Consider the following 25,977-nt stretch of genomic DNA (forward strand, 5'->3'; position numbering starts at 1 on the left):
TGGCCAAAATTTAAGGACCTTGAAATAATAACTAACTCAAAAATGTCCATATTGGCCAGAAGCAGTGACTCACAACTTTCATCCACGTACTTTTGGAGGCTGAGACAGGAGGATTACTTGAGGCCAGGAGTTCAAGACTAGTTTGGGCAACATAGCAAGACCCTGTCTCTATAAAAAATTTTAAAAAACTCAGGCGCGGTGTTGTGTGCCTGTAGTCCTAGCTACTCAGGAGGCTGAAGCAGAAGAATCACTTGGGCCCAGGAGTTCGAGGCTGCGTTGAGCTGGGATCATGCCACTGTATACTAGCCTGGGCAACAGAGCAAGATCCTGTCTCTTAAAAATGTCCATATGAATGATCACTGTATTCTTGTTACTTTAATCAAATTCTATATTTGTTACTTTGAATTTTGAATTCCAAATGAGGCAGATTAATTTATATAGGTACTATAAATTATATGGCAGTAGTTTCCTTAGTCATTTGCCTTGGTTCATGAAACTGGCTAGGTATTGCTGTTTCATTATGGTTATTTAGCAGAACATTGTGAAAGCAAAATTGTTTTGAACAGGAACTCACATTTGTTCAGAAATAGAAGAGAGTGAGTGGTTAGGCACTGGAGGTGGTGTTTAAAAAAAATAGAAGAGTTAAAGTTTTAAAATAAGAAGCCTGCCAGATTTGTTTATAGATAAAGATCCTTTTCATAAAAGCAGATGCAGTTGATTCCCTGGTTAGGGGAATATTTTTATTAAAATAGTAACCAGTACCATTACTGAATGCCTCCCGAATACCATGTACTATATTTAAATCATCTCCAATCTTTTTGACAACCTCGTTCTCACTTTATAGATAAGAAAAAGGAGGTTCACAGAGGATAAAAAACTTGTTCCAGGTCACACTAGGTAAAGGGGATATTGGAGTCTGCAGTCTTGACTCATTATTTTCACACTTCCATCTCATGGCCTTGACCCTGACTTTTCACTCTGCCTTGGATGTTCTTCCCCCATATTTTGGCAAGTGTTGCTTTCTTGTCTCGTTGAAGTGCGGGCAAGGGAAATTAGAGGCTTATCTAAAATATCTCACATATCTCCTCCGTTTCATTCTCTTGCTCTGTATTTTATTTTCTTCATAGAACTTGCTACTACCAAAAATACTACATTTTTATTTGTGTACTGTCTCTTCTCCCCTCAACCCCCATGATAATGCAGGCAACATGAGGGCAGATATTTATCTGTTTTGTTTGTTGTTGAATCTAGTTCTTAAACAATGCTCAGAATATAGAAGGTACTCTGTTAGGGGGAAAAGATTGAACATATGAACCATCATTATTCCATGAACGGATATTTTTAGAGTCCTTACCATTTGTTCAGCACTGCTAGATTACTGAGTTCTGTTTAAAGCCTTTTACTTTGAGTAGTCTTCAGTTAGCTCAGTCTAGTTTTTTTCAGACTCCTTTGGTTTCTTGGTAGCCATACTCTTGCCTGCTTTATTGCCTTCATTTGTACAATTTTGTTTCCTTTTCTTGCAAGACACCCTGAAATCTCAACATTTCTATGAAGTTGTGATACACTCCCACATCACAAATTATTTTTACCCTCTATTCTGCTTAGTGAGGCCTACCCTAAACACCCTATCTAAAGGAGTCTATGCCTGTTTGTCCCAGTCTGTCCCCTTGACCTTCTTACTTAGCCCTGTTGCTACCTGAAAGTGTAATATATATTGTTCATCAATTGTTGACAGTCCCTCCCTTTAGAATGTAAGATCTGTAAGGTTAGAAATTTTACATTGTTTATCTGTGTATCTCTAGTGCTTAGAACAATATATTTATGGAATAAAATAATGATCACGTGAGAAATACCCATGTTATATGAGATATCTGAATACCTAAATTTATAGTATCTATACTTGAATCCTGATTCTTGCCCTTCCTTAAGTAAGTGCCTTACTCTGACCCTCTTGTTTCCTTATTTCCAAAATGAGAATCTACCTTGTATAGTCATAAAGATTAAGGATATGTAACTCAGCACAGTAATCTGGCATAAGCACTCAGTAATTTGTTTCTACTAAGTTTTTTATTACTCTAATTTTATGTTGTACCATCTAGCAAGGCACATTAAGTATATTCAATAAATACATGTTTTATTATATAAACCTCTTGTTTCTTTCATAATCTTTGGGAGTTTCTTGATTCCCCTTTGGAATCCCTTATAGTGTCTGTTTCTGTTTTCCACTGAGAGTAAGCACTTAATATTTGTTGTCATCATAATTAAAAACAAATATAAAACGTTTAAACATTTATAAGATAGCTGATAATTGAAAGACACTGTTAAGTAAAATAAGAGTAGATGAACCTAAGTAATGTATTACAAATTGGAAACTTCTAATACTAAATCTTTTCTATATATTATCAAAATGCTCTTTGTAATTAAAGATTCAGTTTGTATCTACATAAATAAATTTCTGACTTCAAGGTCCTGGGATAACTGGAATCTATGAATTTACCATTGGGGAAGAAATATTGCTTGTAAAAAATTACACTAATAAGTTATTGTATTATTTAAGGATATTTTATTTCAGAAAAAAAGTACATGGGTATTATATGTTAGTATTGTATTTGTTACACATTTATACATTGAAAGGGGTTAAAATGTAAAGATATTTCAATATTTAAAATTTTCCCCAGAAATCTTTTTTCATGTTTTTATTTATCCAAAATAATTGTACTTCCATCTCTTAATTAGGGAGATATGCAAACCGAAATACTTAAATAAGACCTCAGTACGTCCTGGCCTGAAGAACTGTGGGGATGTTAATTGTATTGGACGGATTCATACATACCTCGAATTGATAGGAGCAATCAATTTTGGATGTGGTAAAAATAAAAACTCAACATCTTTTATTTGATATTTTTTATCCTTATAGCACCTATTCATTTCTATGATGGTTAGAATTCAAGTAGTTCTAGGTATATAGAATTCAGAGATGCTTTAACATTATGAAATAAATGTTTTACTAAGATTTTACTGTTGGTTAAACTGTACTTTCATTTGACCTACAACGAAAATTGAGAGTATAATTTTAAAGCTAAAATATTCAATCTAAGTAATAGAAATAATTTAAGAATACAGTTCTTTAGCAGATAAAAGTAAAATTATTTTATGAAAAGTCTAAAAATAGCCCATTTAATTTGCAAATACTGTATTCATGCTAGAAATACTGCCTAGCAATGTTTAAATAAAGGAAATAATTTGTGAGCCTCTACACTTAAATGTAATAAAAGCGTCAAAATATTTTTCATGGAAGACAATTTCTTGTACCTTAGTTTTTTCAAATTGAAAGTTAATGAATATACATATTTTAAGATATATTTTACTCTTTTTTTTTTTGCTCTGTTGCCCAGGCTGGAGTGCAGTGGTGCAATCTCTGCTCACTGCAACCTCCACCTCCCGGGTTCAAGTGATTCTTTTGCTTCAGTCTCCAGGGTAGCTGGGACTACAGGCGTGTGCCACCATGCCGGGCTAATTTTTGTATTATTAGTAGAGATGGGGTTTCACCATATTGGCCAGACTGGTCTCGAACTCCTGACCTTGTGATTCACCTGCCACAGCCTCCCAAAGTGCTGGGATCACAGGTGTGGACCACCGTGCCTGACCTCTACTCTTTTCTTGAATTAACATGACACAACCATTCATAGCTACAAAGTTATAAGGTACATAAAACCTTGTAACCCATGGTTTAAGAAGAATATATTCTGTGTTTGTCTATGGAAGTGAGACCACTAATCAGAAAATTTTTTGTCAGATATGATTTTCTTTTATATTGAGCTAGACAGAATTTAATTTGGCCTGGAATATGTCCTTCATTTTAGTGTCTTTGTTTTCCCAAAGCCTTGAATATTGAGACTAGCTTTTCAGGAAAACTAAAGGATTTTTGCTTCCTCAGCCACCAAAAGAAAAATTATATCATGTTTTCTGTATTGGACTGCCAAAGTTAGTAAAAATTAAATTACCCATTTTCCAAATATTCCATGTTATTGAGATTTTCTTATAACAGCATTACTTTTAATTTGAGGGCTGCTCAGTAGCACATCAAATATATGATTGTGAAATAAGAGTCATAGAAGCTCCACTATAGTCAGTGTACATGTGTCTTTCTATTTAACAAATGAGTTTCACAAAATAATAGATGGTTTTGTCTTTCCTGAATTCCAATAGAACAGGCTGTGTATAATAGGCCACAAACAGTTGACAAAGTACGAATCAGAGACAGAAAAGATGCAGTAGAAGCATACCAACTTGCCCAGCGTCTGCAGTCTATGGTAAGCAGTCATCTCTCTCAGTGATCTCTCCACATTGCTGCTTACTAACTATTTAGTGCGGTTTACCTACTTCTCTTGAGCTGTTTAATAAATGGCCATTTAGTAGAAAAACATGTTTCCTCTTGTATTTCACCTTAGCAATTTGCTTTTCTTTGTTTCATTCAATTTCATGTTGCTTTCTAAGGCAAAAACAAACCTAAAAACCCTTAAAACGTGCTAGCAAACTTGATGCAGAAGCATGTTTTCCTAAAGTGGTCTTGGGATGCTTTGTTTTAATTTATAAATCTAATGTGTCTTTTAAAAGTATATAGTTCAGTTTTTTTTTTTTCTCTCATTTATTTTTCTTTTAAAATTCTTAAGAATCACCTTTTTGGAATAACTAGCCTTTTTTTTTTAATTCTTGGAGTCAGTTTTATAATATTTTAAAATTTGTAAATCATACTTTAAAAATAAAGTGACCCGCTAGGAGAAAAAGAAACATCTTGTGAGAAAAAACAAATAAAAATGTGATCCAACACTCTTTTTTTTTTTGAGACGGAGTCTCGCTCTGTCGCCCAGGCTGGAGTGCAGTGGTGCGATCTCAGCTCACTGCAAGCTCCGCCTCCCGGGTTCACGCCATTCTCATGCCTCAGCCTCCCGAGTAGCTGGGACTACAGGTGCCCGCCACCATGCTGAGCTGATTTTCTTTGTATTTTTAGCAGAGACGGGTTTCACTGTGTTAGCCAGGACTTAATGATCCGCCTGCCTCGGCCTCCGAAAGTGCTGGGATTAGAGGTGTGAGCCACCGCGCCCTGCGGATCCAACACTCTATAAGGCAGAGTCATAATATGATCTTGTTAGTTTTACTAATGGATTAAATTAGTAATAGGTAAGATATGAAAAAGAAAGTATAGGTGCTAAAATAGCTGTTTTTTCGCATTTAGGCTATAAAACATTTCTATCTAAATTTACTATCTTAAAGGATGTTATCAATTAGAGTTGCTGGATATGGTGCTAGTCATACACTGTCCTTTGGGAACTGGTCCATTTTACAGGCGTCACTATTGAGATTTGCAAAACTGGATTTTAGTAATGTAGTCAACCAACTTTGTAATTTTTCTTTTTTTTTTTTTTTTTCTGAGGCAGAGTCTTGCTCTGTCGCCCAGGTTGGAGTGCAGTGGCGTGATCTCGGCTCACTGCAAGCTCTGCCTCCTGGGTTCATGCCATTATCCTGCCTCAGCCTCCCGAGTGGCTGGGACTACAGGCGCCCACCACCACGCCCCAGCTAATTTTTTGTATTTTTAGTAGAGACGGGGTTTCACCATGTTAGCCAGGATGGTCTCAATCTCCTGACCTCATGATCCAACCGCCTCAGCCTCTCAAAGTTCTAGGATTACGGGTGTGAGCCACCACGCCCGGCCCAACCTTGTAATTTTTCATTATTTGATCAATTAGGCCATCTCCTTTCTAAAGCTGGAGATAGAATTATTTTGCTTCTAGTTTTCAATATTACACCTCTTACTGTGTGTTCTTGCAGATTTTCTACCAGAAGTGGTTGAAAAGGAAGCCATTTTCTTGGTGGTTCTTTTTGATCTTAAAAATATTTTTGTTCCTACTCGGGAGTCTGAGACAGGAGAATCACTCAAACCTGGGAGGTGGAGGCTGCGGTGAGCCGAGATCACACTGCTGCACTCCAGCCTGGGTGACAGAGTGAGACTCCATCTCAAAAAAAAGAAAATTTGTCATAGTGTTTTAGCTCCTACATGATGAAAGGAAATATAAAAGCTAAGAAGAAATGCTAGCAAAATATAGAAAATCATTACTGATTTTATTTTTTAAATAGCCCTCTGCTGCCAACACCCGGCCCACACCCTACCCACCTGGTACTGGTGCTCCTGCCCTTACCTCGCCATCACTGATTTATGATATTTGTAACCAGAGTGCTAACTATTGAACATAAATTAATAAAATTTAGTCAGGCATAGCCAGAGATTACACTATTTAAATTGATAGATTAATTGACTTTTAGATAATTATTGTTTTCATTTTGTGTGTTAATGTGCTGTGATTTCTCCATATTAATCTTGCTACCTTTTGCTTTACTTTAATCTCATCGCAGCGTACAAGGAGACGTAGGGTCCGAGACCCATGGGGAAACTGGTGTGACGCAAAGGACTTAGAAGGACAAACGTTTGAGGTAACTTTGACCTTTCAAATGGCTCATCAATGAAAACTGGTTTTTAAATATATATTTGTACATCTTAATGTCATATGTGTTGTACTTGTTTCATACATTAACATGTATGCCTTCATTCCCATGTTAATTTGTCTAAAAGTCACCAGTAAACACCAAAGTAGAAGGCATTGGTGGTGCAGTTAACTAGGAGTTTAACTCATTTCAGAACTTTGGTTCTCTGTCTCTGTATTCTTGTCTCTAACTCAAGATAAGAGTGTCAGGAAGTTGGTATGCCCAATTCGTTTCATTAAACATTTATTGGAAGAGGTTCTGATATACCAATTAAAATATTGTTCTAAACATTATAACAGCTAGTGCAGTAGAGTGAATAGAATGTGTGAATGTGTACATACTGGCTTTGTTACTTTGAGCAACTACTTAACCTCACAGAATCTCATGCTTTTTTAACTTACGAATTGTGAGTAATAATAATACCTCCCTCAAAGGATTGTTGTCAGAAAAAAATGAGGTAGACTATATAAAGGTCCTAGTACTAGGTATTCAGTAAGCCTTGTGTGCACAAGGTGCTCCACAAACTTGAGTTGTCTGTCTTTCCTCCTCCGCATTTCCTGTCCCCAATTTCTCACCTGAGTACTATTCTAGGCACAGTAATTACTAATTATCCTTCCCATAAGGGGCTTGTATTTCTAATAGGAAAGACAAAACCTATGGTAAGTTCAATAAGGTTGGTCCCAAGAATTGTAAGTTTCTCCCAAAGGGTGTGATCAGGGCAGGTTTCATAGAGTATGTGGGGTATAATCTGATCTGAAGGATCTGCAGAAGAATCTCAAAATGGAGATGAAAACACTTTAGGCTGAGGGAACAAAGCTGGAGACATGGGAAAATACCAGATATACTCTGGAAAAGGTGCATAGTTCATTTGGACTAGGATGTAAGGTTGATCATAGAAATGGAATAAATAGAGATTTACTTTATTTTATAAACACTCATAAAGGGCTTCCTGTGTGTCAGACACTGTCAGTATTTTATAAACATTAACTCAGTCTTCAAAATAATACCATGATAGTGGTATTATTGTTTACTTTTTATTATTACTTTTGTTGTTCCCATTTTTAAAGATGAGGTAGCTGAAGCATGAAAGCTTTAGAATTTGCCTACGGTCACCAAGCTAGTAAATAACTGGGCCAGACATTCTAGATCCAGAATCTGTTCTTAATCATTACTCTGCACTGTCTCTCAGTTGTGAAAGAAAACTCAACACAGTAGAATATGGTAAGTATAAATGGGAAATGAAAGACTCAGGTGATTCTGAGGTTTTTGAACCTGGGTGACTGGTACCATTGACTGAAATGGGAAAATCAAGAGGAGTAAATTTTCAGTTTGGGATGGCCGTATCTTCTGAAACGATTTTTAAAAAATACAGTCCAGCCTTTCTACATGTTGGTAGCAAAAAGGAAACCCATCTATATCAGTTTAGTCTCTCTTGTCCTCACATGCCCTTAAATTTGGTTTTAAAGGACTATTTTTATTCTGCCTCTTAGTAGTTGATGGACTCCTTAATCAGTTGGCATTTTGTTTTAGCATCTCTCTGCTGAGGAGTTGGCAAAAAGAAGAGAAGAGGAAAAAAGCAGACCTGTTAAATCTTTAAAAGTGCCAAGACCAACAAAAAGGTATAGTGTTATATAAATGTGGTTTTTAAAAATTTGTCACAAATGGCTAAATAATGTATGAAAAAATATTCAATAGCTGCATTATATTGTTCACGTTAAGTTAAAAAAATACTGCTACAATTTTTTGGATTTTTTTGTTTCACTGATTATGAATTTGGGAGACCTTGAACAAACATTTTAAATTTGTTCAGATTCATTGAACGTATGATCCAGCATATGTTGTAAAGGGGCCTTGTTTAGAACAGGTTGGTCATTCAACTCTAGACACTATGGACAGGAAACTTCATGAAATGACCGAGTTTTCTTTGGGTGGTACTAATTGTTAGCAAGTTGTTGGCATGGTGGTTGTTTTCTAATGCATGTATAATCTAAAATTTGAACCTTTTAAAATTAAGGGTCACCAAATAAGTTAAATGCCCCAATTTTCTATTCCCTCTTCCTGCAGATGTGCCATTGAATAGACTGTAGTTTTGTCAGTGTACCTTTTTAAAAAGATACCCAGGAATGCCACTAGATTATATTTTTGCCTGATAAATGTCCTTGGGTAAACCTTAGGTTCTCATTTATAAAACAATAATTAAAATAACACTGTTAGCTGTGTTTTAAGCACTTTATTAGCTCATATAATCTTTATGACAACCCTGTGCATTAGTTAATATTCTCACTCCCATTTTATAGGTGAGGAAACTGAGAGGCGTAGAGAGGTTTAATAACTTGCTCACACTGTTAAGTAGTGGAGCTGTTGATTTTAAACCCAAGTGTTAAGCTAGTCATACCCCTAGTCATTACATTATATATTCATACCCCTACCCCTAGTCATTACATTATATATTACCTCTTTAAAATAAAAATTTAAACTTACACAGTTGTCGTGAGACTAAATTAGATAAGCTATGTGAAAAATAGTCATCCATAAGCTGGGACTCCTCATCCAGTATCCAGATAATTGATTTTCTGCCTCTATATGTGAGACTTACATTTATTGTGATTTTCAAGTCGCTGTCCAAGGTCTTCAGGATCTTTTTGAGTCCAGATCCACTTTTCTTGTTTTAGCCTTTGTAGCACAGCATCATTAACATTTCAATAAGCTTGTCTTTCCTGCCATTAATCACTGATTGAAATGTTTAATTGGAAATGTAAACCTCATTGCATATATTTAAACAATGAAGACATTCATTCTTCAATCAGCTGTATAGATTACCACAATTAACCCATATATCTTTATCTTATGCAGAAGGATAATCATAACAGATGTCTTGTTTAATTTCAGATAAAATATATTTTAAGTCTTTAGTTTCTAACAGATCATTCCTATGAATAGTGTCTATAATAAGGTCTGCTGATCATGACTTTTCATGAACTCATTATTTTGCTTAGTCACCTCTTCACTTGGTTAAGGATCACAAATCAGCTGTTTCATAATTTTTTCTAGAATTTTACTACTATTCAACATCTAATTCGTCCTTTTCTGCAGTCTGCTTTTTTGTATTGTGAAACAAGCTCAATAATTGTCCATTTCTAGTCCTTCAATAACTTTCCCATTCTCTGCAGTTCCTCAACAAACATTGACAGCGGTTCCATATCCGTGGTTCTTAAGTACTCCAGGATGTTCTTTCTGTGCTATTTTCTCATCTATCTTGGCCTTCAGTTTCTTTTTTGTTGATTAAACACTTTCTAATTTAAAGGTCTTTCTTTATCCAACAAGTATCTTTGAATGTCTACGGTATATGTCAGGCACGGTTCTGATCACTTGGGATACATTATTAAACAAAACAAAATGTTCTCTTGAAGCTAACCATCTGTGGTTGAATGAGAACGGAATTGCCCTGCTCTCTTCCAGTTGTGTTAATGCGAATGTATTCCTGTGTGTTTTTCTTTCCCTAAGATAGCCTAAAAAACCTTTTTATTGTTCTTAATATAGTTTTCAAGCCTCAATTCTTTACTCGTCAAAGACTTTCTGATATTTCTCAGATTTATGTGTGCTTTTGACTTCGCTTAGGTTCTCCCTTTTTCACCTCTTTTTACTTTTTCACTTCTTGTTTTTTGGAGACAGGGTCTCACCCTGTCACCAAGGCTAGAGTGGAGTAGAGTAGAATGGTGAAATCATGGCTCACTGCAGCCTCCACCTCCTGGGCTTAAGTGATCCTCTCACCTCAGCCTCCCGAGTGGCTGGGACTATAGGCACACGCCACCATGCTCAAATTTTTAAATTTTTTTGTAGAGATGGGGTTTCACCATGTTGTCCAGGCTGGTTGTGAACTCCTAGGCTCAAGGAGTCCACCCACCTCGGCCTCCCGAAATATTGGGATTACAGATGTGAGCCACAGCACCTGGCCACTTTTTCACTTTAATACAAGAGTTTATCATAGGACTAATACATTAATATCTTTACCAGAACCGTTTGTCATTCATTCATTCAAAAAGAGTTTTAAGTTCCTACTCTATTGTTGGCACATTATTGAACTGACAAGTGTTTTTGATAAACTTCCATCTTTCTTGAACTTTTTTGGGGGTCTCATAACAGATAATTATATTTTCATTGAACTTTTTGAAATCTCCTTTTAGTGTGGGACATATGTCTGATAGTTTATAGTGTCCTCTTTGAGTGTAATAGGAAATTAAGACAATGGAGTAACTTTATCTCAAAGTTCTTGGGGTTTTTTTTTGTTCTTGTTAAATCTAAAAGAACAGTGCTTCTTTCAAAAGGGTTTATGGAATCTCCTACAAAACTCTCCTAGTTTAATATTTTTCTCATTTAGACAGAATTTGGGTTCAGATTATTGATATACACTTTCAAATTTGCAAATGTTATTTTCCTAATCTTGTTGATATTGAAAATAATTTTTTTTCTTTTTCAGCTCATTTGATCCCTTCCAACTGATACCTTGTAATTTTTTTAGTGAAGAAAAGCAGGTACTATTTATGCATTAATGAATGACCCTAGACAATCCCCGCTTCCCCCTGTCAAACAGGAAATACTTACTCTTTTTCCATATGTGCAAGGCATGACTGAAACTGAGAGACAATTTCTCCCTGCTGGGGTTTTAAATCATAATGTTTTTTAAAAATCTAGTTTGTGCTGAGCTTTGGTTAGTGCTGAGAACTTGGTGGGGTGGATGAAGGAGAACAGGGTGGGCATTCCAGGTGGGGAGAACAAAATCTCTGTTTTTATGGTCCCCCGTTTTGTTTTGTTTTTTATATTTCAGGAGCCATTTCAGGTGAAAGTGGCTTCAGAAGCACTTTTAATAATGGATTTGGTAAGGATAATCTATTGTGTTTACTTAGTTATTCTGATTTCTACTCTTGTGTATTTTTATTGCAGGCGTAAGACAGAGTATGGAAGACGTGTATTTTGGATCTTAACTATCCTCTTTTACAAGGAATCTAAAAATAAGTCTTTTCTTTTGGAGAAAAGCCAAACAATTGCATGTTTCCATATTTTAGAGAAAATAAATTAATGTGAGTTTTTGCAGACTGTTTACCATCATTAACCCTACTTTAATTTTCTAATATCTGTGTCTGCCACCTTTTAGATCACTGAAACAAAGCACAACTCCTGTAATTTGGAGGGTTTTTTTGTTTATACTAAACTACCAGTACCTCCAACAGTTTTTGTGTTTGTGATGTCTTTGTGTAGAAGGATTTAGAGTGATTTTTACTTTGTATCCTTACATAGTACCTTCCTTGAATAGGAAGAGTGTATCTTCATTTTGCAATTGCAAAAGTAGAGTCTGAGAATTTTTAAGTGTTTGGTTGAAAGCTTCTCAGCCAGCAGTGAAGATAGACCTGAAATAGTTTCTGTGCACTGATCCTAGCATCTAGTTCCTCTCCTATGCTACTTTATTTTATAAAAGCATGATGACTGTACTTACAAATGACTTTCTTACAATAAGTGAGTTTTGTTATTTTTTTTGTCAGGTGGGTTTGTGCGTTTGGGCTAAGTCTGTCTTGTATTTTTTTTAGCATGCTCATGTTTCTATGGCAGAAGTGATTGGTCTGTTAGGAGGAAGATACTCAGAAGTTGATAAAGTAGTTGAAGTAAGTTCTCTCTTTTAAAAAATGTTTTAGTTATTTAGTCCTACTACCATACCAAATATTTTTATAGAATTCAGTGAATATAATTAAAATACATACTTTACCTATGATATATATGAGAATATGCAAATGTAGCAAGTTATCTATTCCCAGAAGTAACTTAACATTCCATATGCCGAGCACCTTTTTCTTTTTACCACCAAGAGAGAACATTGCCAGGCCTTGGGTCCTCATTACCTTTATTAGCAAAAAACTACAACTTTTAAGAGGCCAGAAATATGTACAAACACTTGTAGTTGAAAGTTTGTATGCATCATTCTGTTGAAATTGTTGTCATAAGTAACAGGAGTCATTGAAAGAATACCTTTGTACGGGTATTATGTGGGCTGACCTGGAAAACTAACCATTATTATGACCTTGTTTGAGTAGAAAAATGCATGCTAAGTTCCTAGCATATAATCAGACTTTTGGAGTATAAGTCATTTGCAAGTTAAAGGCGCCTATGATATTGTCAAATAAAAGTCTTGGCCTTGAAAAGTTTCTGTATCTCTGAAAGAATTATAACATTAGAGTAATAGAATTAACAGGATTTTAGTATAATCATTTGAGGATCAATCGTTTATAGGTCTGTGCAGCAGAACCATGTAACAGTCTGAGTACAGGACTACAGTGTGAGATGGATCCTGTATCACAAACACAGGCCTCAGAAACCTTGGCTGTTAGAGGCTACAGTGTTATTGGATGGTATCATTCTCATCCTGCTTTTGATCCTAATCCTTCCTTACGAGATATTGACACACAAGCTAAATACCAGGTATTACCTGTATATTTATATTCTGTAAATGGTTGCACACCCCCTCAGTGCTCCCTTTTAAATAGATAAACTTTAAACATTTTTTGTATTTCATTTCTAATTTTCTTTATAATGGGGGTTTTATCTATTTATTTTTCTTTTTGTTTTTTTTTTTTTTTTTGAGACAGAGTTTCACTCTTGTTGCCCAAGCTGAAGTGCAATGGTGCAATCTCGGCTCACTGCAACCTCTGCCTCCCAGGTTCAAGCGATTCTTGTGTCTCAGCCTCCCAAGTAGCTAGGATTACAGGCATGTGCCACCACACCCAGCTAATTTTTTGTATTTTTAGTACAAATGGGGTTTCACCATGTTAGCCACGCTCGTCTCAAACTCCTGACCTCGGGTGATCTGCCCGCCTCGGCCTCCCAAAGTGCCGAGATTATAGGCATAAGCCACCACACCCAACCAAAAAAAGAAAAAATTATGTATACTGGGGGTTTTAAAAGAACATACATTTTTTTTTTCTGATTGAGAGATTGATAATTGTTTATGTAAACATTTAGAAAGTCAGTTATTTTATTAAGTACAGACAAGCCATGAATGTTACAGTGATAAATACTCCCAGAGCCTTTAAAAATTGATGGGAACAACTAGGACAGGTACTAAATATAACTGAAATAATAAGAGACATAATGTATTTTTTAATAGCTGGAGAAAAAGTTTTATTTTAATCTGGGATTTTACATTTGATATGTGACTGGGTTTGCTGTAGGGTATTTGTAAATTATTACTGTATTGATAAGAATTACAGATGCAGGGTGGTGAATATAATTAGTGAATATATTCATGGCAAATACAGATTGTGTAGGCCATTTTTTTATTTTTAAGGGTCATTTTGGATTTGGTTGAACACATTTTTGCCTGAAAAATGTACAGTGTGAAATGAATATTTAAGGCATTTGATTTAGTTGCAGTTGGGATGTGAACTTTTTTTGTTGTTTTTTTTTTAGAGACAGAGTCTTCTTACTCTGTCACCCAGACTGGAGTGCAGGTGGTGCGATCTCGACTCACTGCAACCTCCACCTCCCAGGTTTAAGGGATTCTCCTGCCTCAGCCTTCTGAGTACCTGGGGTTACAGGAATGTGCCACCACACCCAGCTAATTTTTGTATTTTTAGGAGAGATGAGGTTTCACCATGTTGGCCAGGCTGGTCTCAAGCCTGATCAGGCTGACCTGACCTCAGGCAATCCACCTGCCTCAGTCTCCCAAAGTTCTGGGATTACAGGCGTGAGCCACCGCTCTGGGCCAGATGTGAACTTTTTAATGCACCTTTTTGTTCCTGCTTTTCCTCATTAGATGTTTAAAATGTTAGTATGGATAAATATTGGCTTTTGAGTTTATGCAGTTGAAACTAATTATATTTTTCTTGTAATTGTAGAGCTACTTCTCCAGAGGAGGTGCAAAGTTCATTGGAATGATTGTTAGTCCCTATAATCGAAATAATCCCTTACCATATTCTCAGATTACCTGCCTGGTTATAAGTGAGGAAATTAGCGCAGATGGCTCTTACCGTAAGTTTTCAACAAAAATAACTTTATCCTATTTCTGCTCTCATTTATTTGACTCATACAAATCAAAAGATTTGCAACTGTGCAAAAGTATTTAATGCAAGAGTTTGTGCCCTCAACTAGGGAATCATTATTTGGGTGCCACCCTAGTGCAGCCACCCTCTTCCCTTTCTTAATCTCCTGCTATATTCAAGTCCCCACTTTTGTTACCATGGCCACTGGGCAAAAGGATTGAAATATGGGGAAAAGTTATGGCCAGGCAGTGTGTATGCTAGGCACTGGAGATACTGCAGTAAACAAAACAGTCTCTGTTCTCATGAAAATTTTTTTATAAATGCAGACTGGCTTTCTCTGTGATGGTATGCAAATGAAAAAAAAAAATGACCACCAACTCTCTGTCACCTCCCAGTTTAGGGGTTAACAATGACTAACTGAATTTGTATATTTCGTTGCTCCCATTGTATCTCAGGAAAGAATTTGATTGGCATAGACCATCATTTGACTTGATTCCTCCGAGGTTTATGTCCACTTGTAGTCCAGTCATTTCTGGGTGGATAGGGAATTAGTATAGCAGACTAGGAAAAGGAAGGGAGTGTGGCTAGAAAGCAAATAATCAGAGGAAACAATAGGCTAAATAACTCTAGGATATTCTGTCATTACTACCACTGCTCTAGGTCAGGTCCCCTGGACGCTGCCACTACAGTTACCCCACATTGTACTCTTTCCCATTAGATCATGAGATCTTTGAGAATAAATACTGTATTGTACCCATTTTTCTATCCAGTTTCTAGCACAAGGCCTGGCATAAAGTAGATACTAAATGAATGTTTGTTTAATAATTAATTTCTCTTCATTCTTAATGATCTCACTTGGATGCCTTATATTTTATAAAGACTTACCAGCACTGCCCCCATGTTATTTAGTATTAGTTGCTCTATTTTTTATGTATCTGCAACACTTTATTCCTCCCTTCATGGTCACTTTGTCTTTTAATGCAATTTATCTATTTAGGAAGTCCTAAACAAATTGTATGCCCGAAGAGCAGGGACTATGTCTTATTTGTCTTTTTCTCCAGTAGCACCTAATAAATTGCTTTGCATCTAGGAGGTGGTCAACACTATGTGGGTTTTTATTGAGTTAATAATATTGGCATTAACTTTAGTCTGGAATGTCTATTTTGAGCATAGCACGTAATACATAATACTCTTAAGCTCAGTACAGTTTTATAAAAAGAATCGCAATTGTTCTCTCTTTAATCATTTTATAATCTCACAGACTGCTAGGTTTTGATAATGAACCTCAATTCTGGTGGTGTCCAATACAATAGCAGTACATGTGACTTTAAATGTATGTTGATTAGAATTACATGAAACTTAAAATTTAATTCATGGAATTCTACTCTGGCCAAATGAAGTAACAAGAACTTGTCTGAAACTACCAAAACACTGGACAAAGTATATAAAATAATGGTATTTAAACACAACGTTGAGCAGCAAAGGAATGCAGTTGCTAAGATATGGGAAACAAATGAAAAGAGCCCGAAATTACCCTAGCTTACTGTTTAAGAGGGTTTTCAGATATGGCACAAGAAGGAGAAACCCACCGAGAGTCAGGCAGACTCAGTTAAGGTGATGGAGATAAGGAGACCAAGACAGCTGAGTTTGTGAGACAGCGCCCCAAGAGAACAGAAAACAGAATGGAGAGTGAACTCTGGAGATTTGTAGAAGGGTATCCCTGGAGTATTTGGCAAAATACAGATCAGCACATGCATGTGAAGAAACTAGCCCAGATGGGAAAGAACCACTTGAAAGCATTAGAGGGAACTATCCATAATGCTCCCGTGAGCTACCATTGGACACAGCTGTCTTGTAAATGACTTGTCCACGCTTAATGCTGCATATTAGATCTTAATCCTGGGTCTTTTGCTTTGCCCTTAGAAATCCTCTGGTGCAAGAATTAAGGTTTTCTAGAAGCCATGGGATACCTTGTGCTACAGTACTTTTAACTCAGGTCATATCTTTATAATATCTCTAATGGTTTAATGTTTTCTTTACTTGTGACAGGGAGGAAATATATTTAGTGATTAGTTTTCTTATATTTTAGTGGATAAAAATATTCTCTATAAAAGGAAACTTTTATTGACTTTAAAAGTACCTTTTTTTTAATTAAAAAATATTCTAAAAATACCAAATAGACCTGTATATGATTTGTGTGTGTGTTTTCATGTTTTTGCATCAGCATAGATTGAAAATGCATTATTTACCTTTCTTTATTTTCATTTTCAACTTTCACTGAGAGCAGGAGTCACTCTACTGGAATCAGATCCCAGCTCTGACATTTATTGCTTATTTTACCTTGGGCAGTTTACTCTCTCATTCTCCTTTGCCACATCTGTAAAATGAGAAAAAATTACTACCTTGCTTACAGTAGGTATATGGTTGTAAGGTGTGTCAGTAATATATGTAAAGTGCTTAGAAATAATAAGTTTTCAATGGATAGTTATGATTATATAGCTGGTATCCGTATTTAGTAAGTAATCAAAGCATGTCAAGTAAGTAATCGTTATCACCAAAAGGAGTTTGCTTAGTACTCCACGTACTATAATGTGTCACTCTTTAAGTTTTTGGAGAAGAGGAAAATTGAGCAATTAAATAAAAAAGATCAGTCATCATCATCAGGCTTGCTGTCCCCTGTCCTTCTTCTAAACACCTGAAAAAATACCTTTTTAGAGCATATTGACAGTTAAGCTATGCTTTATTTCATTATGAGGAAACAGTTGTATTTTTCCCTTTTTTTTTCCATGACTTCTGATTTGCTGGCATTTTATTTATTTGAAAAGCCTTATCATGGTAGAAACCCAGTTGAGAGGCAGTATTATGTAAAAGTTAAAAGCAGAACTCTCGAGTCTTACTGCCTGGGTTCAAATCCTGCCTATGCCTTTATATCTGATTATGAGCAGGCTAACTTTTCTATGATGTAGTGTCCTCATCAAAAAAAAAAAAAAAAAAAGGGCAGGGGGCTGGGCGGGAATAATGGCAGCTACTTCATTTAAGTGATTTCACATAAAGTTTTAGGTGGCACATAGTACACATTGTAAGTGTTACTATGATGGTATCAGCCTTTGGTAATGAATCAGCTGAGCTTTTAAAAAAATGCTACAGATACATTTGCATGGGGCTCTTGAAGGATATGTGAAAAATTGCTAAGATAGCTCATTGTTTCGTATTTTTTCCTTTCTAGATGAATATATGATGTCCACCCCTTGGGCTTCTTTCTTTCCTCCAGAGTTTAGTGTAACAACTTTGACTCAAAGCAGTTGCTGCCTCCCTAGAGTTCATCCTATCCTCTTGTCTAGTCTTAGATTAGCTCTTCTAGGGAGGTGGAATGAGTTTGGGCTCAGAAGTGAGGCGAACCTGCTGGGTTTTAACATCTATGTCCTGCCACTTTGCTAGCCTAAATATGTTTTTTAATGTATCTCAGCTTCAGTTTTCTCACCTGTTAAAAAAAAAAAAAAAAAGATATGGCATTGTTGTAAGCTTAATAACCTGTATATATGTGTTTTTTAAATTATCACTTGGATGGCAATGTGTCTCAGTTTGTCTAGGATAATCCCAGTTTAAACCTGTGGTTCAGGCATAATTATTCATAGTGCCTTCTTTCATTCAAAAAGTCTCTTGGTTTAGGTGATAAATTACATGATCATCCTATCATAGTGCCATGCATAGAGCTGTCATGTAAATGGCACTTCTACTCTTCTTTATTATTATTAATAGCTTGGCATTAATATGCTTAGTGGACCAAGTACAGTCAGGCAATAAATATTTAATGAATGCCCACTATGTTTAAAGTGCTGTTCAGCTGGTCTACGAAGCTGTGGTTGTAAAAACACTGAAGGGAATTTTAATTATAATTAAAAGGAGATTGGCGAGTTAAGAAATAGTTGATGAAAATGTGCTTCTTTATGCTTTTCTAGGCTTACCTTACAAATTTGAAGTACAGCAGATGTTAGAAGAACCTCAGTGGGGATTAGTATTTGAAAAGACAAGATGGATAATAGAAAAATACAGGCTCTCCCATAGGTATGTACTGTAGTTTGAGATGGTTGCACATCTGCAGTGTTGCTCATTAAATTATGTTTCAGAGAAAACCCAAGTTAAATATAAAATTGTGATGTATGGCATCTGTGATAGTTTATTACGAAACTGATTAGTTTATAGTATTCGTTTCATCAGTTTGTTTTCATATTTCTTCCTACAGCAGCGTCCCCATGGATAAAATCTTTCGCCGGGATTCTGACCTGACTTGTTTGCAGAAAGTAAGCTGCCTTCATTTTAATTGGTTCCATTGTTCACAGATTCTAAAGCTATTTATCTCAATGTGTTTTCCCATGATGCCTGATACTTTGTGGATAATTTTCTGTATAATTTAATACTTTTTCCTTTGGAAAATTAATTTCTAGGAGATAATTAGTAATGTGTTTTGTTGCCCAAGCTTGCACATAGAAAAAAATACTATTTTAGAATAAATTTGTCAGTGTCAGCTGATAAATTTCTTAGCAGATTATTATTGTACACAATGGAGAACATTTTTCTCATTTTATTAAATTTGAAAGTGCCATGTTTCCATTTTAGCCTTAACAATTGATCATTTTTAAGAATGGTGGTATAACTCTAACAATTACATTTAAATAGTCGTTTTATTTAACTTTCTAGTAGGAAATAAGAGTTTTGAATTCTATCAGTTCACTTCTAGGTTTTGCTTCTGTAATGATTGAAGGCTAGTAGATTTGTAACATTTGTCTTTTTTTTTTAAATAGCAGTTGGGGATAGAAAATTTAAACGTTAAGTTTCTTTTTAATATTTTTTACTCCTCTGTTATATCCACTTTTTTTCTGTGTTGTTGAAAAAGTATATGCACATTTCCAAGGAAGGAGACTCTAACTAGCATCCTCATTTTGAAATGGTAGAATCCTATGTTTTTATGTTCATAGAGTTGTGTGTGTGTGTGTATGCTCAGGATTATTTTGCTTTGTAAGTGTGACTACAAATGAAGAAAAGTCACAAATATGTCCAAAGTAGAAAGTGTCACATAAACAATCTCAGGTTTGTCTCCTTATGTAAAATCATAAAGGTACTAAGCTGAGTGTTCCTCAGCAGCAATTTCCTACATTCCAGCTCTATACTATTAAACACAAGTTAATCTTCAGCCATTTTTAAGGAGAGTGTTTCTCATTTGAGCATTAGGAAATGTGAGGTCTGGAAAGGGAAAAACTCGTGATAGTAATGCAAACCCTCATACTTTTTCTGTATTTAAATATAAAACTTTTCTTTTCAACTAGCTTTTGGAGTGTATGAGGAAGACTCTGAGCAAAGTGACCAATTGCTTTATGGCTGAAGAATTCTTGACTGAAATAGAAAATTTGTTCCTTTCCAATTATAAAAGCAACCAAGAGAATGGAGTAACCGAAGAGAACTGTACAAAGGAATTGTTAATGTGATTATTTTAAAGTTAAGACATTTTAATCTTGACACAGTAGATCTTACTTTCAAAGTTATAACCTTGAAGTGATTGTGGTTAACATTGGCACAGCTTTGGTATTTTTTCTCTATTTCACAAAATTCAAACTTTGCCACATAAATCATGTGAAAAGGAAGAGATACAGATTTGCTTTTATACAGTGATGATCAGAGTGTTCTGCAAACCAGGGTCCACCACGGTGTTCTAGACCTTTACTGAGCGATGCTGTAGGCTGTGAAACTTAGGAGCCTGGTCGGCTTTACTGTTGTGTTCAGCTTGGGATTTGGACTATGTCTCTAAGTCATTTCTTCCCTGAACTAGTCACTTATGTTCCACTGTGGTATCTCATATTTCATTTAGAAGCACTTCGATTCTTTCCATATGTTCTGGTGAGATGTGTTGATGGTTATAAATGAGATATGGATGGGTGGTCACTGAGATAATTAATGTGGTTTAGAACTACTGATTAATAAATCTAACAACAGGAGGCCAAGAGAGGCATGACAAGAAAATCTTAAAAACAGGAAAAACCCAAAGGAGAAATGACCAGTTTTTAATCATGGACACTTGCTTCCATTTCATTGTATAGCAAATGCCATTTTCTCAGCTGTCTGAAAAATTTTAACTAATTTTACACACATAAAATAATTAGCTTCAATTGTGTGTCCACTTACATTAGTAGGTTTGATAAAACCTCATTTAACTGGAACATAGGTAATCATAACTCTCAAACTGTTTTTTTCTACTACCTACTATTAGGAGAAAGAGGCAAATGATAATAAAGCTGGAATAAATCAGAGATTTAATTTTTAGAACAAGCCTTTCAGGACATACTACATATTCAGCCCAGTTTCATATGCTTTCTGAATCTATAATGGAGGTCAGGGAACTTTTTAAATGTAAAGGGCCAGTTTGTAAGTAATGTTGGCTTTTCAGGCTGCATGTGATCTCTACAAGACATTCTTCTTTGTCTTTTTTTTTTCAGTCCTTTAAAACTATAAAAACCATTGTTAACTCACAGGCCTCATAAAACATAGGTTGCTGGCTATTTTCTCCAACTCCTGATCTAGAAAATTTTAAACATTAGAATTTTGTTTTACATTTGTTAAGCCTTACATCTTCTTTAAATGACACCAAAACTCAGAATTGTGATCTGCATTTAAGCCCATTTTAAAATAAAATAAGCAGTCATGCTGCCTCATTTATTGAAATTCAATAGATTTCAGTTTATTTCTTAGTAGTCAGAGAATTGATTTATACCTATTCACCAAGCATTCTTACTAATGTTTCCTTATATCTAAACCAGATTCATTCTATATTTTTGCTTTGTTTGTAATCAGTAGCCAATGAAGAATAAGGAGTATTGGAAGAAGCAGTGAGCCAGGTTTAGGTGACCTGGTTCTTGTCTCAACTTTGTGATTTGGGGATGTCAACACAGTTTACTTTCCCTGAGCCTTAATTCTTGTGTAACTAAGTCTAACTTAACTTCTTAATGTCCTTCCAGAACCAAAATTATATTTGTTCATTTTAATTGTTGGACTACTCATGTGAAGTTTATATTTTCAGTTAATACAGTTTCCAAATTTACATTTAAAAAAAGTTTCAGTTAATACAGTTTACAAATTAACATACATTAAAAAAAAACACAGAAATTTTTCCATTTCTCTGTGTGCACTTAGGATAAACAATGAAGTATAGCTTATAAAACAATTCGTTTGAGGGCTGAGAGTGTAAGAGTAACTATACCAAAAGTCAGGAAACCTGAGCTCTTACCCTAACTCTGTTACCAACTTTGCTGTGTGACCTTAATCAAAACACATAACCTGAACCCCACGCTCACCAGTAAATCAAGGGCCTGAATTTTATGGCTTAGTATTCCCTTCCAGGCTCAGAAGTTGCATGATTCTGTGAAAGGCAGTTCTTGATTCCTTTGTACTCATCTTCTTTTTGACCTGTTTCCTTATGATATATTGGTGAAAAAATACAGAAAGTGTTTTATATTAGCTTTCTTGATTGACATTTCCCTATAATACTGATGAATTTGGGTAATGGAAAGTAATGGAAGTTGTTAAAAGTACTGCTCTCAAATCTGAGTTTCCCTGTCCTGTGTGCCAATGTTTAACCGTATTTGCTAATCTAAGCCATATTGTGAGGATCTCAAGGATGATACTTGTCAAGAGTTTGGGGCCTTGAGAGCACAATTTTCAAAGTAATATTTAGTATTTTCTGACTATAGAGTTCATTTGTCTTGTAAAATATATTTTAAAATTACAGAGAAGTGTGAAGTACAAATATCTCAGTGCTACTATTTAAAAAACGCAATTAGTGTATAAATCCTTCCCCATCTTTTTAACAGCATAATTTTGGTATGTTAACATTGGTTACTTTTTTATCTCTTCTTCCATCATTTTCCCTGCTTCCTTTTTCTTTTGTCATATTCTTAAAACAATTTTGCAACCACAGGTACCCACATTGCTGTCACTGCCAGCCTTGGGCTACTACCGAGGATAATGGAGCCAGGGCCTTGGAGAAGCACAGAGGAAGTCTAGAACTGAGGGGTCCTATGACACAGGAAGTTCAGGATGCAGGGTCTCAAAGGAACACCTGCCTCTAATGTTTACAGAAGTGAAGAAAGGACTAAGGGACTTAAAGACATGCAGGTGTCTTCATCCTGATTCTGTCTTTATTATTGCGCAATGGCTATAAAATAATGAGCTTAATTTTTTTTTTGTTTTCTGGGTTGGCTAATGGAAATCGACGCTAGCACTTCCCCAATATTAGACTTACCTAATTCCAAAGTAGCATTCAAGGAAAGAAAAAGCAGTGGAGCAGGATCAGTAAGCTCAGACTCTCCATCTCCATTATTTTAGCCTTGACCATTCTTCTCTAATCCTTTTAAATTATCTTCAGTTTCCTGTTCAAATTATATGGCTTCAGTTACAATTTGTTTGACCCAGTGTTCAGAGCTGCAATATGATTGTTGTGGGCCCTAGGTAGTTTTGCCTTCTTAGACCCCTTCTTCCATACAAAATTTAAAGTGATATTTTACAATTGTGTTTGTATGAAATGAATGTATTAATATTTTAGATTAAAACGTTTTGTTTAGTCTAAAAGTTCAGTGTTTTCTTATGAGGCTAAAAAAAAATTAAAATATTTTTCTGGGCTTCTAAAATACTGTGGGCCTTAGGTACTGTGCGTAATGGATAAGTTGGCACTGCCTATATTCTGAAGGGCATCACTGGAAAAATAGCAGTCATTATTCTGTCCCCTTCTCCCACTAGCACAGTTCTTGGGGAAGCCTTTGCCACCCCAAGCAAGAGCACTATAGTTTCCATGGTTATAGATCTATAGACTTGAACTTCCTTCCCAACCTAACCAAAACTCACGCGGGTTACTTGGGACCATTCATCTTCAGAAAAGATAGGAAGCAGTGGTTTCTTTTAGTCTTCAGATATTTTGTTCTGGTCGGTCCCTAATCTATAGTTTTGAAACTCGTGCCGCACTTGAAAGGGAAACATCCTACTACCTTTCTTTGCTCTCCATTTCCCACAAACCCTTTCCTTCATCGTCACTCCCTCCATTCTTCTCAGCATATAGATACAAGACCCTTCTTTCTATTATTTGTTGAGAGCTAGGCCTGTAGAATAGAGATGAACAGACCATTCATGTTTCCCTGAAGCTATTTAATGCTGCTCCCAGTCTTCTGTCCATACCATTCCTTCCCTGCCCCTAGGAGTGGGGTTAAGGTCTGTGACATGCAGACTATAAGCACAGTCAGAATCTGCAGCTCTCAACCCAACAGAGACTGTGGCCTCAACATGCCAACCGGAGCAGGTCTCCTCCTCTGCATTACCTTCCTCCCATTTCTCTTGCTGAGTCCTGATGAGTTGAGCTGGAGGAACTAATAGTCAGGATGCCCTGGAATTGATGCTGCTCTGTTTTGTGCTCACAAAAGAGCCGTGTAACACATGACCACCTGAGTTGAAGCCATCCAGTCGCAAGTCAACAGACAGCAGTTGATGGAATTCTCAGTAGAAATTCAGTAAGGGTGCCCACATTTTTTTTTTTCCACCTATACTCTACCAATAGCTAGATTGGTCTAAATCTAGAGTCACTTATATGGTATTTAGGAAAACTTGTTTTATCCAAGCACAAAGAAAAGCACATACATTTTTATGATCATCTGCTTCGTCAGGGTAAATAAATGATTTAAAAAGAATTTTGATCAGCAGCTCTAGTTTACCAGTACTTTAGTATTAGTTTTCTTACAAATTAATATATTTTGCAATATTACCAGAAAATCAGTGCGGGAGAATAATATAATTTAGGATATATTTCCTGACCTTTTCTTAAATGGCTTTATGTGCTATTCCCCCACATTCTGCTTTCTCTATTTTCTTTTTTATTTAACCTATAATTATACTTTCTAGTATATTCTGAGTCTATCTTCTAAGCCACCTTACATTTTTCCTGGAACAAGAGAGGGAATAAATATGTTGTCTCCTAAATCAGGAGAAAATAAAAATATCCCAGGGGAGCTGTGATTATGCCAAGAGCTCTAAACAGAAGTTTGAGAAGGTAAAATTAAGTTATAATGTCTGAGTTGTTTTTATTTTCTTCCTTTGATGTTTACAAAGGTATCCATAAGAACTTTAATTTCAGGGAAAAAATGCCTGATTTGCTCTTTTTGACGTTTCCTCGTCTCTTAAGAAGTCAGTTAAATATTTTTCATAGTTTATATTCCTATTTCATAGATTACTGTAAAATGTGTTTAAACCTACGAATTATAAAATAGTATTTAGATTCTAGCATGAGTTAAATAGATCAATCATATATCTTTAGGTTTGTGGATTTGACATGTAAATTATGTGTTGTGTATAAGTTACTAAACATACTGCATGGTTATTGATAAACTTGTTGCTTGTTTTTTCCAAATGCTATCAGTGTTTGTGGACTTTCTAAAATTAGTGTGAATTTTGGAATGTTCTGTAATAAAATATAATTTCAACTATTTTGTACATTTAAACATGCCATGTTGTATATGTCTGTATTTAAAAATATTGTAAATATCTGCATTTTTAGAATTATGAAAGATTTTCCTCAAAAATGACAACTCTCCATACTTAATTGTGACACATTATAAAATATCTGATTTTAAGCTTTTGGATTTTATCTTGTTCTAAAAATTAAGTTTAAACATGCTGAAGATTCCATAAAAATAAAATTTTGAAAATAAAGTGATCATTTCGATTCTTTCTAAATTATTAGCAATATATACATTGAATTGCAAAAAAATGCCACATATTAATTTATCAAAGATTTGTTGAGCATCTATTATACAGAACACTGTAGGGGAAGCAAAGATGAGGAAATCTTGGTTTCTTCCCACAAGAAGCCTTATCTAGTAAGTGGGAAAACAGATAAAACCCAACATGAATAGCTAAGACACTAGGATGCAAAAAGACTCCCAGGGTAATGGATGGTTAAACAAATGAGAAAATTCTCTGGAATATGAGCAGTGAGATCAATTTCTGGGGAAGAGAAACCGCCTAATCAGATTTGGTTAAATAGCATCTGTGGGAGGATGCTCCAGAGAGAAGTGTTTAGCATAGATGTGGAGATAAGGAATGAAAATGGTGCGAGTTTTGGTTAAAGGGTAGAGTATATGACGATATTCGTTATGAAAGCAATACACATTCTGTCAACGAAAGGCTATAGAAGGTGTAAAGGAAGTGAAAATCTACCTTAAAAGCAGTATTCACTCATTTATTGATCTTCAACTTTCCAGTCTGTTTGCAAAACCTATAAATTTTTTTAAAAACCCAACAGAACCATACTGTGTATCTTTAACTTCCGTAATTCTCATTGAGGACATCTTTCCATGTTGGCGCCTAAAGTCTATTCATC

General features: G+C 35.5%; 1 protein-coding gene across 3 annotated transcripts in view; it reads left to right on the forward strand.

Annotated features, from left to right (window-relative positions):
* LOC105495142 (Myb like, SWIRM and MPN domains 1) overlaps positions 1-24,595 on the forward strand; it is a 43,897-nt gene extending 19,302 nt beyond the window's left edge. Inside the window, exons 9-21 of one of the 3 annotated variants that reach the window (XM_011764392.3) lie at positions 2,737-2,867; positions 4,210-4,313; positions 6,412-6,489; positions 8,071-8,159; positions 11,018-11,072; positions 11,366-11,416; positions 12,123-12,197; positions 12,820-13,008; positions 14,424-14,556; positions 18,527-18,632; positions 18,811-18,868; positions 19,892-20,046; positions 22,534-24,595. In XM_011764392.3, coding sequence (XP_011762694.1) covers positions 2,737-2,867; positions 4,210-4,313; positions 6,412-6,489; positions 8,071-8,159; positions 11,018-11,072; positions 11,366-11,416; positions 12,123-12,197; positions 12,820-13,008; positions 14,424-14,556; positions 18,527-18,632; positions 18,811-18,868; positions 19,892-20,046; positions 22,534-22,684 — 1,375 coding nt within the window. In that variant the 3' untranslated portion in view covers positions 22,685-24,595. Of the gene's footprint in view, positions 1-2,736; positions 2,868-4,209; positions 4,314-6,411; positions 6,490-8,070; positions 8,160-11,017; positions 11,073-11,365; positions 11,417-12,122; positions 12,198-12,819; positions 13,009-14,423; positions 14,557-18,526; positions 18,633-18,810; positions 18,869-19,891 lie in introns of all 3 variants that reach the window. The other 2 variants (XM_011764395.3, XM_011764394.3) reach the window with 2 other exon arrangements.
* The last annotated feature ends 1,382 nt before the right edge of the window (positions 24,596-25,977 follow it).

The sequence above is a fragment of the Macaca nemestrina genome, chromosome 1 (genome assembly GCF_043159975.1).
Source record: "Macaca nemestrina isolate mMacNem1 chromosome 1, mMacNem.hap1, whole genome shotgun sequence".
Classification (NCBI taxonomy): domain Eukaryota; kingdom Metazoa; phylum Chordata; class Mammalia; order Primates; family Cercopithecidae; genus Macaca; species Macaca nemestrina.